Source organism: Sturnus vulgaris, chromosome 11 (genome assembly GCF_052056855.1).
Source record: "Sturnus vulgaris isolate bStuVul1 chromosome 11, bStuVul1.hap1, whole genome shotgun sequence".
Lineage (NCBI taxonomy): Eukaryota > Metazoa > Chordata > Aves > Passeriformes > Sturnidae > Sturnus > Sturnus vulgaris.
This window is the reverse complement of record NC_142253.1, coordinates 16475189-16490497: the sequence shown is the minus strand read 5'-3', so window position 1 is coordinate 16490497 and position 15309 is coordinate 16475189. Positions and strand designations below refer to the sequence as shown.

The 15309-nt window shown below is 39.7% G+C and overlaps 1 protein-coding gene across 11 annotated transcripts in view; it reads right to left on the bottom strand.

Annotated features, from left to right (window-relative positions):
* The window catches only part of DOCK3 (dedicator of cytokinesis 3), a 186951-nt gene that overhangs the window by 26607 nt on the left and 145035 nt on the right, over positions 1–15309 (bottom strand). For 8 of the 11 annotated variants that reach the window (XM_088171617.1, XM_088171614.1, XM_088171615.1 and 5 more), the window contains 9 exons: positions 13950–14098; positions 11659–11744; positions 9889–9915; positions 9671–9766; positions 7912–7972; positions 7334–7427; positions 6505–6653; positions 1776–1862; positions 88–192 (listed from right to left, as the gene is read on the bottom strand). In XM_088171617.1, coding sequence (XP_088027743.1) covers positions 88–192; positions 1776–1862; positions 6505–6653; positions 7334–7427; positions 7912–7972; positions 9671–9766; positions 9889–9915; positions 11659–11744; positions 13950–14098 — 854 coding nt within the window. The remainder of the gene's footprint in view (positions 1–87; positions 193–1775; positions 1863–6504; positions 6654–7333; positions 7428–7911; positions 7973–9670; positions 9767–9888; positions 9916–11658; positions 11745–13949; positions 14099–15309) is intronic. The other 3 variants (XM_088171610.1, XM_088171618.1, XM_088171612.1) reach the window with 1 other exon arrangement.

Here is a 15309-nt window from a genome sequence, read left to right as displayed (position 1 = left end):
CATCATATCTCCAAAACAAAAATACAAAGTCTTAGCAGCTACTCTGAGCCTGGTCACTTTGTCACATCCTGTATAAATTTGGCTTACCCGCAGGAAAAATGGGAATTTTCGACCATAAAAACCAACTCTGAAAAACTCCGGTTCTAAGCGCTGCTGTTCCATGATATTGTCATAATAGGTAGCTTCCATTTTCTGTGGAGGAAAGAGATAGCTGCTATCACACCCTTGAAGCTACACTTAAAACATTAACACCTCAAGACTCATTAAAATACCACATTACTCTTTTACCCCTGCAATTTTTAATGAAAAGACCAAAATTCTGTTAAAGATAAAAATTATTAATTAAACCAATCTACATGGTGGAACAGAATATCACCATACTCATTTTATATTTTGGAAGATGACATACGAATTTTTCCTGGTTTATCTTATTTTAAATTAAACAGGTCTTGAATGTAATTTTCTTTGCACTGCAGAATTAATGGCAAATCTGAGATTAAAATCCACGTTGCCTGACTCACAGTGTCCTATTCTCTCCTACAGATCAAAATCCATACCACTGCCTGGAAAATTACATCTAATTGGGTTTGCCTTAATTGAATTGAATGGCATGAAAAAGGATAAAATTAAATCTTCTACAGCTCTGTGCACCAGAAGGTTTGACATGGAAGAAAAAAGTGGTTGGAAAGAGGAAAAGGACTTTTTTCTAGTTCCAGTAACTTGTTTTGTGGCATTGTGCCAACAAAGATCAAGAGTGGGGTTTCCAATCCCTTTGGCAAACTGAACCTCAGTTGAAAGGCTCACAGGAATTTCACTGTAGCAAAAGGTGTCTCTTCAAGGAGAAGAACCAGTTTGACACCATTGCTTCCACTGCAAAAAACCCTAACCTGCAATATTGCATCCTGGTTTGTGCTCAGTTCACACAAACACTGACTCCTTTTCCACAAAGGAGAAGGTCCCAAAGTCATTGTGGGAAGCATCCAGGAATGTGGTGATGATGTGAATGGCACAGAGTGCACAGCCAAGCTGGGCATGTGCTCTCTTTGGGGCCACTTTGGAGAAAAGAGGTTCTTAAGTGCAGTTGATAAACCTTGATAGACAGTTGTTAGACCTTGTTAGACAGGTGTCTTCAGATAAAAATAAACTGGACTTATTAGAAAGAGAATTTCAACCATTGTATATATTCATGCAAATCTGGATACATGTATTCTACTCCAGAAGGAGATGAAATATTTTCACATTCACAAAGTTTTAAAATAACAACATGAACTCGGCTTCTTCTGATTAAAGCATGATGCTGCAAATGTGCCCCGATTTCATCATGTGTTTGGTTGTACCAGAGGACCAGATCCTTGTAAACTGATAAGAATGCCATAAACATTTGCCTTCTTCATCCTCTCTCTCATTCATCTTATTTCACTGAGGCACAAGCTGTCCTTGATTCTTTTGGAATTAAAATGAAATATGTATTAAAAAATAGGATATTTTATGCTAAAAATAGATGTAAATCTGCCATTGCAATAGCAAGCCTAGCTCCTGTGTGTGTGTGTGCTGTCTTCATATACTCACGGGATTTTACTGCTGCCAGACTTTGGAATTATTCCAGTGGACCTACAACATCACCAATATGAATCAATGGCAAGGAGTCACAGTGAATGCATGGAGCTCTATAAGGAATGTGATCCTTTTTAAAATTCAGAATACTCTGACAGGAGAGCAAAATGCTCTGGAGAGTGATGTAAGAGTGTGCAAGGAGAGAAGGTGCAGGCACTTACCCGGATCCAGCTGAGGCTCTGGTAATCATAGAGGCTCTCGTACTGCATGGCCAGCTCTCGGCACAGCGGGATGCCGAACTCCCAGCTCTGCGGGGCCAAAGCAAATCACACTCACAGCAAACACAACGCTACTGCCAGCTCAGCTGGGAGCACTATGGAAACAATTCTGGGAGTTCACTTGGTATGAAATGGCAGAGATTAGATGTGAAAATGCAATGCGATGAAACCATTTCCATTAAATAGCAGATCAATTCCTTCTAAAAGATGGGAACAGAGGCATATGTTCCGTGGAAATTACACACACATACTGCTTGTTCTGGCAGTTCATTTATGACACTGGGAACTTATTTCGAGAAATATAATAAAACTAACAATTTTTCTTTGTGCTAGACACCCCTTCAACCCACCCCCAAACAGTTCCTTTGCTTCCTGCACTAGAACTCCCTGGAGTAGAGAATTAGGGCTTGGCTCCCCAGCAAAGTGCTCCCCTTCCAGGCTGCTCCTTCCCACTGAAAGCACAAACTGCCAGGCAGTGGGAACACTCCAATACACAAAACATCCTCAGAACTGACCTGCATTACTGCAGTGACTCAACAGCCATATTCAGAAAGCCACAGTCATTTCTTCAGCTCCCAATCCCACACAGTAAATCTCTCCTAGCACACCATACTCATCATCCCAGAGGTCAGGAGGGAGAGACCCACTTTGGGCACACTCACATTGAGACAAAGACTCTCCTGTTACCTCAAGTGGCTTTTTGGAGAGCTCCTTTTACACTGAAATCTCTTCCATCACCTTTTACCTGCACACACTGGAAGCCTTTTGGGGGAGTGGCTGTTTCTTACCATGCTTATGGTAAAGGATTAGAACACCAAGGTCTCAGTTGAACCTTTACTGGATTAAGTTTTATTATGCATTACTGGGCTAATTTGCCAGTTGTTTTACAAGGGACCCTGCTGTAGTGAAAACAAAATTAATGTGTGAGTTAAACTATCACCTTGTTTTAAGAATATTAATAGCAATATTATAAATTCTTGGTAACAGTCATTAACAGCAATTATGTAAAATATTAGCACTTAATATGGAATGAGTTTTTCTGGTTACATGTACCTTCACATAAAAAGGTGAATCTTTACACTGTTTTATTTAATTTATAAGGCAGTTTACAGTGTTTCCCTTTAAGCCCACATTTGTAGTATCTGTTCTCTCCTTACTACCACTTCCTTACTACAGCTCTTTTGCTTCAGTTAATTACAAAAACTTCAATAAAAACTTGCTAAATAAAATATTGTACCAGAATCGGTTTGGAGGAATGGGAGGCCTGAGATTTATTTAGATCAAAGCAATAGATACAATAGGAAAGGAACTGAAAGACCAATTTCTTGACTACTCTGAATATTAGTGAGGTATTTGTGATCTCAAATTAACAGGATTTTTTGCTGTGGGATGTCAAAGCCCATGACACACAAACTGATCCACTGAATTGAGATAAACCATTGTCAGTGAAGTGTTTGTATTTGCAAACTCAAACACCACTCCATTTTTATGGTGGCAGCATATTCTTTACAGAGATACTATACATAGATTTTCAGTCCTCAGTTGATCTATGTTCACTTCTAAAACATCTGGCCAGGAATAAATGGCTTTTTTTCCCACAGAGAGTGAGCAGTCTTACTTCCAAATGGGATGCTGTGACTAAAGCCTATCTAACTCTCTAATCTGTGTTCTGGACAGAAGCAGAAAGCTCACTGGCTGTTTTCCCTCCAGGTGATCTGAGGGATGTAACCTTTTCATGCTCCTTTTCTGATGTCAATTAAATTAACACCATGGCACCACATCTGATTTCTCTATATACTGCCTCTTCTGCATGTACCTTGATACCATTCCTGTCATCCTAACTCAGGCTCTCTCTTTCTTTCAGTTTCCACACCAAGAAATTCCACTGTGCTACCTGAGTATTCTGCAGATACAAGATGAGATAGAGAAGCGAAGAAAAACAATATAAAGGTAATGTCCTAAAGAGAAAATGGTTTGTAGATATTTGAAAGGAAAAGGAATGAATGGATATGCAAGTCACTGGAGCTTCAGTTTTAAAATCTGTGATGCTAACAAGTAACATCTTCACAATACAGATAATTAATATGTAATTCCATGTGACATGCAAGTGTCACTTCCCTCTTCAAATAACTTCCTGATGTCTCCACTGATAATTTTCCTCATTAGTGTTTTCTGTTTTGCTGACCTCTGATGTATTTGCATGTTGTGTGTTACTTGAAAGCCACAATTATAGGGCATTTACTGCAGCCTTCTCCCATGACACCAGCAACTCTCAGCTGACTGCACACACGGGGGCACAGGTAGAGACAATCAACCCTTCTGGATGCCAGCCTTTATTTACTCACATCCCAGTGTGCAGTTTTCTTTTGGAAATGATTCCCATGAGGGTACACAAGAGAAATGATTTCAAATGTTGGGTATGGAGCACATGATCAAAAACGAAGTGCTTTGGGAACACTGCTTTGGGTGTCTGTGTGCACTTGGCTGCACTAAGGAGACCAGAGCCTGCAATGCCATGGTGGGAGCTGTTCAGAACTGTCAGTTAATAAATCAAGCAGTGAGCTGGACAGAAGAGGGTTGTGTAGCTTTTGAGCTATTGCTGTGCAGAAACATGATCAGTCGGGTTCAAACTGTTCCATTAACAGATGTCTTCAACTAGAGAACTTTTCAGTTTTAACAGTCAAAATTGTAACTGAGGGTTAAAAATATCTGCAATTTAAGTTATGTACTTGCACACACTGCCAGCTGAGGCCCAAACCAATTCACAGCACAGCAGAAATCAGCAGGAAGGGGCACATGACCAGTGAAGGCTAAAAGGGCTTTGGAACACCATGTTCCCTCCCAGCACAGGGCTGCTGCTGATGCTGCTGAGGGTGGGAGTCAGTTCTGCACCCACTGCACATCCCAAGCCCGCCACAGGCTGTGCCACTGGCATGTCACAAGACACCCTTGTGGCTAGTTTTCCTCCCATTCTTGTCCTGAGAAAATTTTCCTATGAACAAATGCAGAATTTTTACAGCCTTTACACTCTGCCTTGACACCCACACTTGGTGGAAGAGACCAGGAGCAGCATGAGAAATGGAATTCTGGAAATGCAACTGAAGGACAACAACAAATCCTGCTCTGCAGAACCTAAGGAGGAACCATCTCAGGACAGTGCAGAAAGAAGCTGTCAGACACAAGTAGAGGGAAGCAGGTTTCTTCCATTCCCTGAGCTGCTCCCTGTCACACAGCAAGAGTGCTGAAAAGAAGGATTTGGCTTCTCAGCATCTTTCACTTCCATAGTCTGAGTGACATACACACTGCTTAAGTGGATTATTTAATCATTCAGCTACCATTTGTAATAAAGGAGGATTAAAACATAAATCAAGTAACTCCAAAAACATCCAGTAGGGAGAAAACCTCAAGAGGTTAACACTCTATAATCTTAGGAGTTTTATAGCTTAATTGCATCAGTCAATTTTTACTCTCCTTCACTGTGTATATGGATTCCCTGTTGTTGTTGTCAAAAATAAGGACTCACTTGCTTTCCATAGTGCCTCTATCATCTTTGTCTAGTCAGACAGTACAGTACTGCAATATTTGTACAAGCCAGTAATTTGTTTTTAAGTGCAGTCTGAAAACCCCTGAAAATTTCTGAAATGAGAGAACCATATGCAGTGTTATCACAAAAGAGCAGTTCTGTCAGGCACACACAAAAAAAATCTTAATCACTTCCTCATAAATGGGCCATTTCTTCCTTCACACAGGAATCTGACTTCCTTTTGCAGGTTCTGTAGAAAATGTTTCTGCCATATGCAACTCCTATTATCAGGACTAGGAATGAATTATCTGGAATGGCAGCCCCATAAGAACCAAGTCACATTTGTATTTAATGCCACTGTCATTGCCATCACAGGCAAAAATCAACCCTGAGGCACACATACAGATGTTACCTCCCAAGAACATAAGCTGTAGGAATTTTCCTAGAGAAGGGAAAAATTTGAAAGTACTCCAACAGATGATGTCACTTTTAAGGTTCACCTCTGAAATGTTCCCAAAACACCATGACATAAGGGACTAAAACATCTAACTCTGCAGCAATTTAACTCTGCAGCAATTGAAAAAAAAAAAATTAACTGTAGAAAACCCATACTCAATATATGAAATTGAAATGGATTGATTTTCTTCTTGTGCAGTAGATGGAACTGCACTTCAATTGAAAATCGCTTTAAAATAAGTGACACTGAAAGGACTTAAATCTTTTCCAATAAAGAGACCCCTATAGCATTTGCCTGCTATTTCCTTGTGTAGGTTAAACATAAAACAAGTTCTCAAGTGAGTCATAGCACAGCAGTTTGCATAGGCAGCTACAAAATGCAATCCCACCCCCCAAAAGCTGAGGAACTGGCACTCTGCCACATCAGCTGATCCAAGGCTTGGTTTAAAGGTTTTTTTAAAAATGTTCTGGTGTTTGTCCTGTTGGCCTCCCTAATCGGTTCCAAATGCCATACATAATGAAATAACTTTTGTCATCTGTTTTTTTTTTGTCCAGAGAGCCAATTTGTCATGTTATAAACCCCTTTGATACAAATTTACTTCCAGACTACTGAACTGAGATGATGGCTTGCAAGCCCTAAGTCGGTCAGGAAAAGGGAAGGAAGCTGCTGGAAGAGAGAAGAAGTTGGCATACCTTCCCTTTGTTGAAGTAATGGATAATCTTACGGCACAGACCTTCCTTACGTTGCCACTCTGACTGAGATGGGTAATGCAGGAACTCTCTCAGAGGTCTGTCCTCCCACTGAAGCAACTCACAGTACAAAAGCAAAGTGAATGCAGCCTCTGTAGGAAAGGCAATTATGGAACACTGAATCAATGACAGAAAATAAACACAGCCAATACTGAAAGGTCACAGGCTTTGCTTCTGACAGTCTGTGATTTCTGATTTACAGTTTGCGAAAAAAATCTCAACTCTTAGAGGACCACTAAATTATTCAATTACTTAAAATAGCAGCATATGATTTTTAGGTACAAATCTGTCAAGTTTCTTTTTACCAGCTACTTGATTTAAATGCACAGTCAGATGTTCAGATCTGTAACTAGATTTGGGGCCTGCAGCTGTAAACAGAGCTTGGACAACACAGCATTAGAGTCCATACACGCTCCAAGTGCTCCCTCAGCACTGCCAGGCAAGGAAATATGACAAGTGATTATATAATGGTGGTTTTGCTAATCTTCCTCTAAATTCCATTATGCTGTTGTGATTTTTTTTAAAATCCATCTTCTTAAAAGAACACTTTAATATAAAATTTGAAGTGTAATGCAATAATCATGTGGTTGGGTATAAACAGACAGTATTAAATTGAGGGAAGGAGCTGGGCCTCAGCTTCTTGCCTTTCCAACTGCCACAACTGATTCGTGCAAATTCTTTCCAAAAGAATGAACCAGATATTGTATAACATCAGGAGAGTTAAAAAATGCCATGAGGACTTCAAGCAGACTGCATGGAATGTCCCCCTCACCTGTGTAGTTCTCAGCCTGTAGGTGCATGTCACACAGCTTGTGGATATAGCGGATGTACATCTCCTCCTTGTTAATTTCAGATTTGTAGAAATTCTGTGAAATCAAAACCAGAGTTGTTACTCTGGAGCCTCTCCCTCCATTCAAGCACTCAGCAGCTTATGTGGATGTGCAAGTTATTGAAAAGAGAACACATTCTTAGTGGGAAAGAAAAGTAATAATTCATTTCACGTTCACACTGATCTAACCCACTAATTTTATATTGTGGCATAATTTTTTTTTTCCAAAATGAAGGTAGTCCAAAGCTGAAAGAAGATGTGAGAGAGGTTGTAGAACCTGTGTCACAGGGATACACAGAACTCAGCTGGACACAGACCTGAGTAGCCTGACCTATCTGGCCCTACTTAAAGCAGCAAGTCTGACCAGAGGATCCTCACAATCCTCATCGTTCTCTTCTGTCATCCCAGTGCTTGGATTCTGAAGCTACTCTTGCCTGACACAGATTCCTGTCCCAGCCTTTCCCATCCCATTTTCAACACGATTGCACAGTATCACAAAGAGATAAAGGAAACATCTTTACCATAAGGTTAACAGTGCAGCCAATCTTCTTGTTTTCTGTTTCATCTCCTTTCATACAGTCCCTAAGAAAGCAGAGCAATGTTGAAACAAACATCTGCAAAAACAGTCCTTTTAAAACAAATTTGAAGCTATCTAATCTTCCAGAGTTTCCCTGGATGACAAACAACAGATAATCATATACTTTATTTTATAAAGTTCCTCTAAGAAAAATTTCCATATTAGGGCTTAAATGATGTGAGAACTCTGTGTCCCCTTACGAGTTTGCATCTGCAAACATCAAGCACCTGAAAAGACTATTCCTTCACTTCTTACAAGAATCTGAACAAAAATCAGATCATAGTGGACAAAAATAATCCAATTGCAAGATCTACTATAAAAGTAAAAATATCTTATTTATCCAGATGTAAACATTTTGTCCTAGTCAAAAGGTTGTCTTCCATAAATGCAGCTCTGCAGTGTGGTGTTGCACACAAGGATACAACCTGAGGGATTTAGACTAGATTTCTAACTTTTGCATAGGTAAGTTAAATCACAAAACTTATCTTTGGTTTCTGGAATATTTTAGAAATTGCTTCTATTCAAACAGTACAAGAGATTAAATTTTTAAAGCAGTGGCAGAGTTAACCATCTTGGGAACTACTACGGCTACTGACTGGCAGCTGGACTCTAAGAAATGCCTGTGTATTTCCAAATTCCAATGCCACATTCCAGTTCCCTGTTCTGGGGATGACAAATCAGCTGCAGATTGAAAATCAATTAAAAACTGGTATGTGTTTCTCAATTAAGCATGGAAATGGGTATCTAAGTGTCAAGGCTGCCTTGCTGGCAGCCGTTTATCATTAAAAAACAAAAACCAGAAACTAAAAACACACAACATCCCCCACCCTGCCCCCTGAAAAACCCCCAAGCAGCTCCCCTGCATTCCCTTTAAATGTGTCTCCAATACCTGGTTGTGCACAGTAGTTGTAGAGCAGTTGTTGCCAGGAAAAAAACCAGGAGATTGGATCAAGGTGGTAGGGATAACAAAAAGAGCAAACTAAAAAGCACAGAAAAGTATTTGGGACTGCAGAATACCAGCCTAGTCAGAGGGTTTCACCTCTAATGAGCAGCAGCAGAAGAAAAAACTATTTGAACTCTTGTCAGTAGGCTAAAGATAGAAATATCTGGGGCAGTTCTATATAGGTTCAAATTGTCTATTATTAAAAAAAAACCCTCGGAGTGTGTGTGTATATATAAATCTAAAGCTAAAATATTTCCTTCTAACTAACTCAAAGCTCAGCTGCATTGACACAACAGTCCTGCAAACTTCAGTTTGAAACTAAATGAAGGCTGCCTAATTTATAGTGAAATCGTGCTCGTGAGCCACCAGCTGATGTGTCACAGTTCCCAGACAGAAGTTTTCCAGCCCTGCAGGCCTGGATGAGGCATTCAGCACACCTTGGTTCAGCGAGGCTTTGGGGATCACTCTTGCATTTAACATCTATTTTGCTCAATTAGGTGAGATCATTTCAGTGATAGAAGGAATTAATGTTTTAGTGACCTGAATAAACCTCAGTACAAACTATCAGGAATGAGCACACAAGAATGAGAATAAGGGCTCTAGAGATGAGGATTTGGGATGTTTGGTCAGAACCCAGCATGATACATTGACCTGCATGTTTGCAGCTTGACAGTCAATAGAAACATTGCCTGTAGGAATTTGGTACCATATCCTGACAAGCTTCTTATGCTCAGAACATGTTACTGCTGGTGCCAGGTACCTGTAGTCGAGCAGACGCTCCATGAGACGAGTGACGGATGTGACAAAAGAGATTCCAGTCTCCCGCCAAGTTTCCTGCTCAATCTTCTCCAGCAAACTGTTTGGGGATGGAGAGACACAGGTGAGGCTTCCAGGGAAATGGAACAGTGCATGCAGACTGATACAGACAACTTGGTTTCTCCCTCGTGAAACAAATGCCAGAAGAATTTAGCATCTTACCTGGGATAAGGCCCAAAGAGTTGGGTTCTACTCCAGGCAGCATGAGATAAAGATAAGGAAATTACAGAACTGACAGGAGAAGGGAAAATATCCTCACATTGCCATTTAACAGATATGAAAAAGAGCAACACTCGTGGCAATACTTGATTCCTACATTATTACCTGTAGCTTAAATACTGCTAGCAGCAGTCAGAAACTGAAAAGGAGTCCAAACTTACTGTAAATATTTCTTCTTTGCTCATCCCTCCATAACTTTTCATCTCTAATCAGCAATCAGCCAACCCTGAATCACATTGTATTTAAGCTGGAAATAAAAGCAGTGTGCTCCTGCCTAGCATAGGCAGTACAGTGAGCACCCATCTCACACAGTTGTGAAGGAAGAGAGAAGGCTGGAAGAAGAACAATGAACATTGTGTTTGAGAAGTGAAGAAAGATCAAATTTACATGCCAGTTTCTCTGGAAGTGGATTTCCAGTCTAAGAATTTGCCACTTCTAGTAAAGAAATTCTGTTGGGTGTCACATTCTCCAAAGAGCCAAACTCTTCAGTCCTGGGATGATTTGCAGCTGAGGGAGCCAATTCCCTTTTCAGCAGTATAGTTGGGACAGTAGAATTCAGGGTCAACTGTTTTTTTCACACAGCATTCACTAATTTATGGAATTTTTTCCTCAGTTGTTTCCTCATATTGTTCTCAGACAACTCAGTGGCAAATATAAACTAACTGTTTGCTGGAATTCCAGGGTGTTTCTTGCATCCAATCACTATCATCTAAAAATGAGTGAAAAGCTATAGCCCTTGAATTCTTAACATTTCAGGTAATGAATGTCTTCAACTGCTGCAAAGACACACTATTCCTCTTGCCATGTGAATAAAAAAAAAAAGAATAGATATTTCCTTTCCTTTATCTCTGAAATAAACTTACTTTATCTGTACACATAAGATCCAAGACTTCCCAAGGCTGAATATACACAAATCCAAACTGAATACATTTCCATACTTTCTGAGGATAAGCACATGGGATGGGCAGGCTTATCTAGCTTGCAATGAATGTATATGCAATTGCAAATTCAGAAAAAGAATTACTGGTTCCAGCAAAACAAAGGTTTATGCGTTAAACAGCCTCAAACAGCCAGTGTGCTATTGGGGACCACATAAAATTGTCTGTCTATTCCTTCTGAAATAAACTAGGAACATTTGAAATAAAATTTGGAGACAGATCAGTAATCAAAGTAGTGAAGTGTAAAGTCAGACATAACATCTTCAAGTTTATCCTTCTGAGCACAAATGATTGGTGTGAAAGGATGTGGAAATAATGTCACAATGGACTCTGGAGGAAGCAACTGGCAACTGTTGAACCAACCAAAACATGGCCTTCAAAAATAGGAGGAAGGAAAGGAAAATGCTGAGGAAAATCTCCTTTGCTCTAACAAGGCCTGATTCTGTAGATTCTCTGTAGACTCTGTGTCTCTAAACAATCCTGAGGCCAGGATCTCACTCACTGCTATGGAAAGAGAAGGGCCCTGGCTCCTGCAGCAAATGAATTTTTGATAGGAGGATGGTAACCTGTGCAGCCTTTTATTAGATGTCAGAGAAAAGACACAGAAGAATTTAGATCTCTCTATTACTTTCAGCACTACTTCTCTGAGCCATTCCATGGGAACTTGCCAGAAGCCTTTTCCTGCCCTCCCCAAGGATCTGTGGCTGCACACATCAGTGCCTGACTCTGCCAATGGCCCTGCACAACACGAGGAGCACGAACTGGCAAAGCTTACAGCAGGCTGAAGAGTTCCCTGTAGTTCTCATCACCTTTTCCTTCAGACACCAGGCTGTCCAGCTTATCGATCAGCTCAGCTTCCACCTGCAGGAAGTGACCAAATCCATCACTCAGACACTGCCAGTGAACCAGTACATCAGGTAAACTGCATCCTGAACGAGAAAATATCCAGCACCACTGCTCTACTCTGCTGCTGTCATTGATTTGCAATCACCCAGGCATCATTGTAGTGGAAGATTATTTGCATTAAACCTCTTTATGATTATATGGCACTTTGGCTTACAAACGGCCACACCAGCATAATTATGTTTCTCTTAGAAAGATTTTGAATACATATTAATTCTTACCCTAAATATCAAGTGTGATATCAGATATTCTCATAAAATTGATTCAAGTGCAGAAATTGATGTATGTAACATTAAACAAAACAATTTCATGTAGTCAGAAATCCTGCAGAAGACAGTTTCACTACTAGTGAAGACAGAGGCTCCTGAAGGCTGAAATTATTTGCAGAAATATGGCTTATTTTTATTTAAAGACAAGCATAGTTTGAGCTTCTCTACCTTTATCAGCAGCCTAATTGCAAAGGAAGTAAAGATGGGAAGGAAAAGCAAATCAGCCAGTGGCACACAAATGGACTTGGTGCTCTTGCTCTGAAATCATTAAAGGGAGACCTGATTTCATCCCTGAATCCGACTATTGTTATCCAGCCTTGCTGAAAAAACAACCTTGTTAAAACATGAACTACTGAAGAAAACCTAAAAAGGGCTTGAAAATGAGTTTTCAGGGTTTTTATATTTTCTGACAAACAATTGAATATTCAAAAGTTGAAGAGAAGCTCAGAATTAAAAAGACCCTCCCTTTGTTTGTGATCTACAGTGATAACAGAAATCAGTAATGCCTGTGTCCAGCTAGCCAGGATTATACTGGAAAGCAAATAACTCCACCAGATAATGTTAATGAGGTTTATTATCTCTTGGGGTATTTAACTGTTTATTTAATCACTAATACAGATGATTATTTCATCTTTAACCTTAAAAAGTTACAATATGTGCTTCATAAAACAGTGTGGAAATTTGCTCCACAGGTAATTTAAGAAATATTAATGGAGCTGTAGTTTAAAATACACTAGTGAGTATAAAAATTAAATGAAGATTATGAAGAGTTCATCTTGATACAGAAAATATAAATAGGCCCAGAAACTCGAAGGTGACAGTAGGTGCTTGTTACTGTAAATTCCAGAGAAAGACTGTTCTATTGTTATGCTAAAACAAATGGAAAGAGGACTATGATCAAAATGCTATTGCAGTAATAATAATAGTAAATAATAACAATTGTAGCAATCACAGGGGTCAAAGAGGAAGAAAAACAAGCTCCTGATAATACTTTTCCACACAGCCTTTAATAGATCAGGTTATGGGAAAAGCCTGCTATTCTCCTGAAATGATAGATTAGAGCTGGCATTTTAATGACTGTGCAAATAATTAAGCACATGAATTATTATAATTTAATGGTGATTTACTCCTTCAGAGCACTTCTCTGCAGATACCAGCCCCCAGTATTGCCCCAGCACAATGACAATGAAACACTGTCATGCAAGGATCCAGACCAAACCCATCCTTCATTAACAATGCTCTGCACTTCAGGGATCTGGTTTGCAGTAGAAAATCTAAGCAATTCTCTGGCCACGACTGGGAAACAGAATGATGAAGATTTCTCTCCCTGATTTGCAATCAGAGCTCACAGCAGGTGGAAACTGCAGAGCTCTTGTTGGACTTAACCCTTCCTGGAGAGCTGCTGCAATTTCTGAAAATAAAAACAGCTACCAAAGTCTGTTTCAAGGCATGGTTTAATGATTTAATTATACAATAGCACTTCCTAGCTGCAAATTGAAGACAGAAAGCAGAGAGCATTGTTTTCACAACGACTGGCTAAATCTTTGCATCCCCATTTTTGGTTCTCAGTCTGACCCATTTAATGGCTGACTAATAATCTAAGTGAAACCACTGGGAGCAGTGATAGCCCAGCCCCTACAAAATTCTTTTCCACATGTGTGATGTGCTGAGCACATCCCTCCTCTTCTCCATGTTCATGGGAAATGCAGTTTGCACTGCTTAAACAATCTTGGGGGTCCTGTGGTAGTTTTGTGAATTAGGTCTTGGATTTTCTATTTTATATATATTTACATGACATCTTCACAGTCAGAAACAGATCAACAAGTACAAACTCCTTGCTTCCAGCTGGACTGCAGACAGATCTAGAAAAGGAAAGCTTGGGAAGTGCCCTCACCTGTTTGAAGTTGCCATTCTTTCTCTGCTCCCAGTCCATCATGTCATGGAAGATTGGGATCATGATATTCCTGACTTCTGGTTGTGGAACAAGTGTAACACCCAGAAAGGGGCCAATCATTCCCGGAATAAAGTGAATCTTGTGCTCACCTACAACACAAAATAACTGTAATTAAATAAAAGCATTTGCTGTCTGTTTCTGAGAAAATAGGGAACCCTTGCAATAATGACATTTACACATTTGTAAGCATGAGCATTACAAAAGAAAAACATTCTTTTCCTGAAAAAGGATGAAAAATCAGTATTTGCTTTATACCCTTTCTTGCAAAGTCTCTAAGAGCATTTTTGATTTCACTGTGAAAACCTTCAGCAAAAATTGTCAGTGCATTTTACTTGCAAAGGAATTCAGACTGTCAAAAGTAATGAACTAAAACAAACTAACTGGAAAAAGGGGCCAGGAGTACTTCTAATTCATGAAGATTTTGAAAGGGCTGTGAGAACAATGGTATTTAATAGAACATGTTTAAATTTAAAGGACCTATGGAGCTCTTGGTGCCCACTGCTGTCTCGATTTCCTAACTGCCCTTGACTGGGACCAAGGGGATCTGCTCCAGGAGGGAGCTGAGGCACTTTGCTCACAATCTCTTCTGAGCCACACTACTGCACTGCTCCAGAGAGAAACTCAACAGAGCCTGATCTGGAACAGCATCCACTGATAAATGTCTGCATCTACACATCTAAAACTGGCTTCTCACTTCTCAGCTGAGTTTGTCCAGCATCATTTTCTGGGTATTGGGTCTCTGTTATCTTGGAGGGCCTTCTATTCTCCACACAGATCCTTTGAACTGGGACCAGTTCTGGCTGGATCATTTTAGCTGTGCAAGACAAATCAGGCTTATTCAGTTTTCTTACTTCTGTACCCTTCCTGACTGTTGTCTGAACTTTGTCCAGCTTGTCTTGGGTTTTTAGTTTTTGTATTTTGTTGTTTCTTTTAGCTGTAGAAAGCAAGACTGGGCAAACTAATCTAGAATCAAGTGCACTTAGGGAAAACACTGTGACAGTAATATGGTCCCTCTTCTCTTCCTCCAGATTCTTACATATTTTCTCAAAGATTACAAAATCTCCTTTACTCATAACATTTTACAGGTAGCTCCCATTCAGCTGATTATCAGCATGGTACATTTGTAGTCTTTTTTTTTTTTTTTTTTTTTTTTTTAATAGCAACTCCTACCTATATTCCTACACATAAAATATTTGTATTTGGCTTGGTGAATATTTTGCAGCCACATTATTAAGTTATCCAATCTGACTTGTGTCACTCCTTTGCTCTCTTAATGATTCATCCCTTCTCATATCCTTGT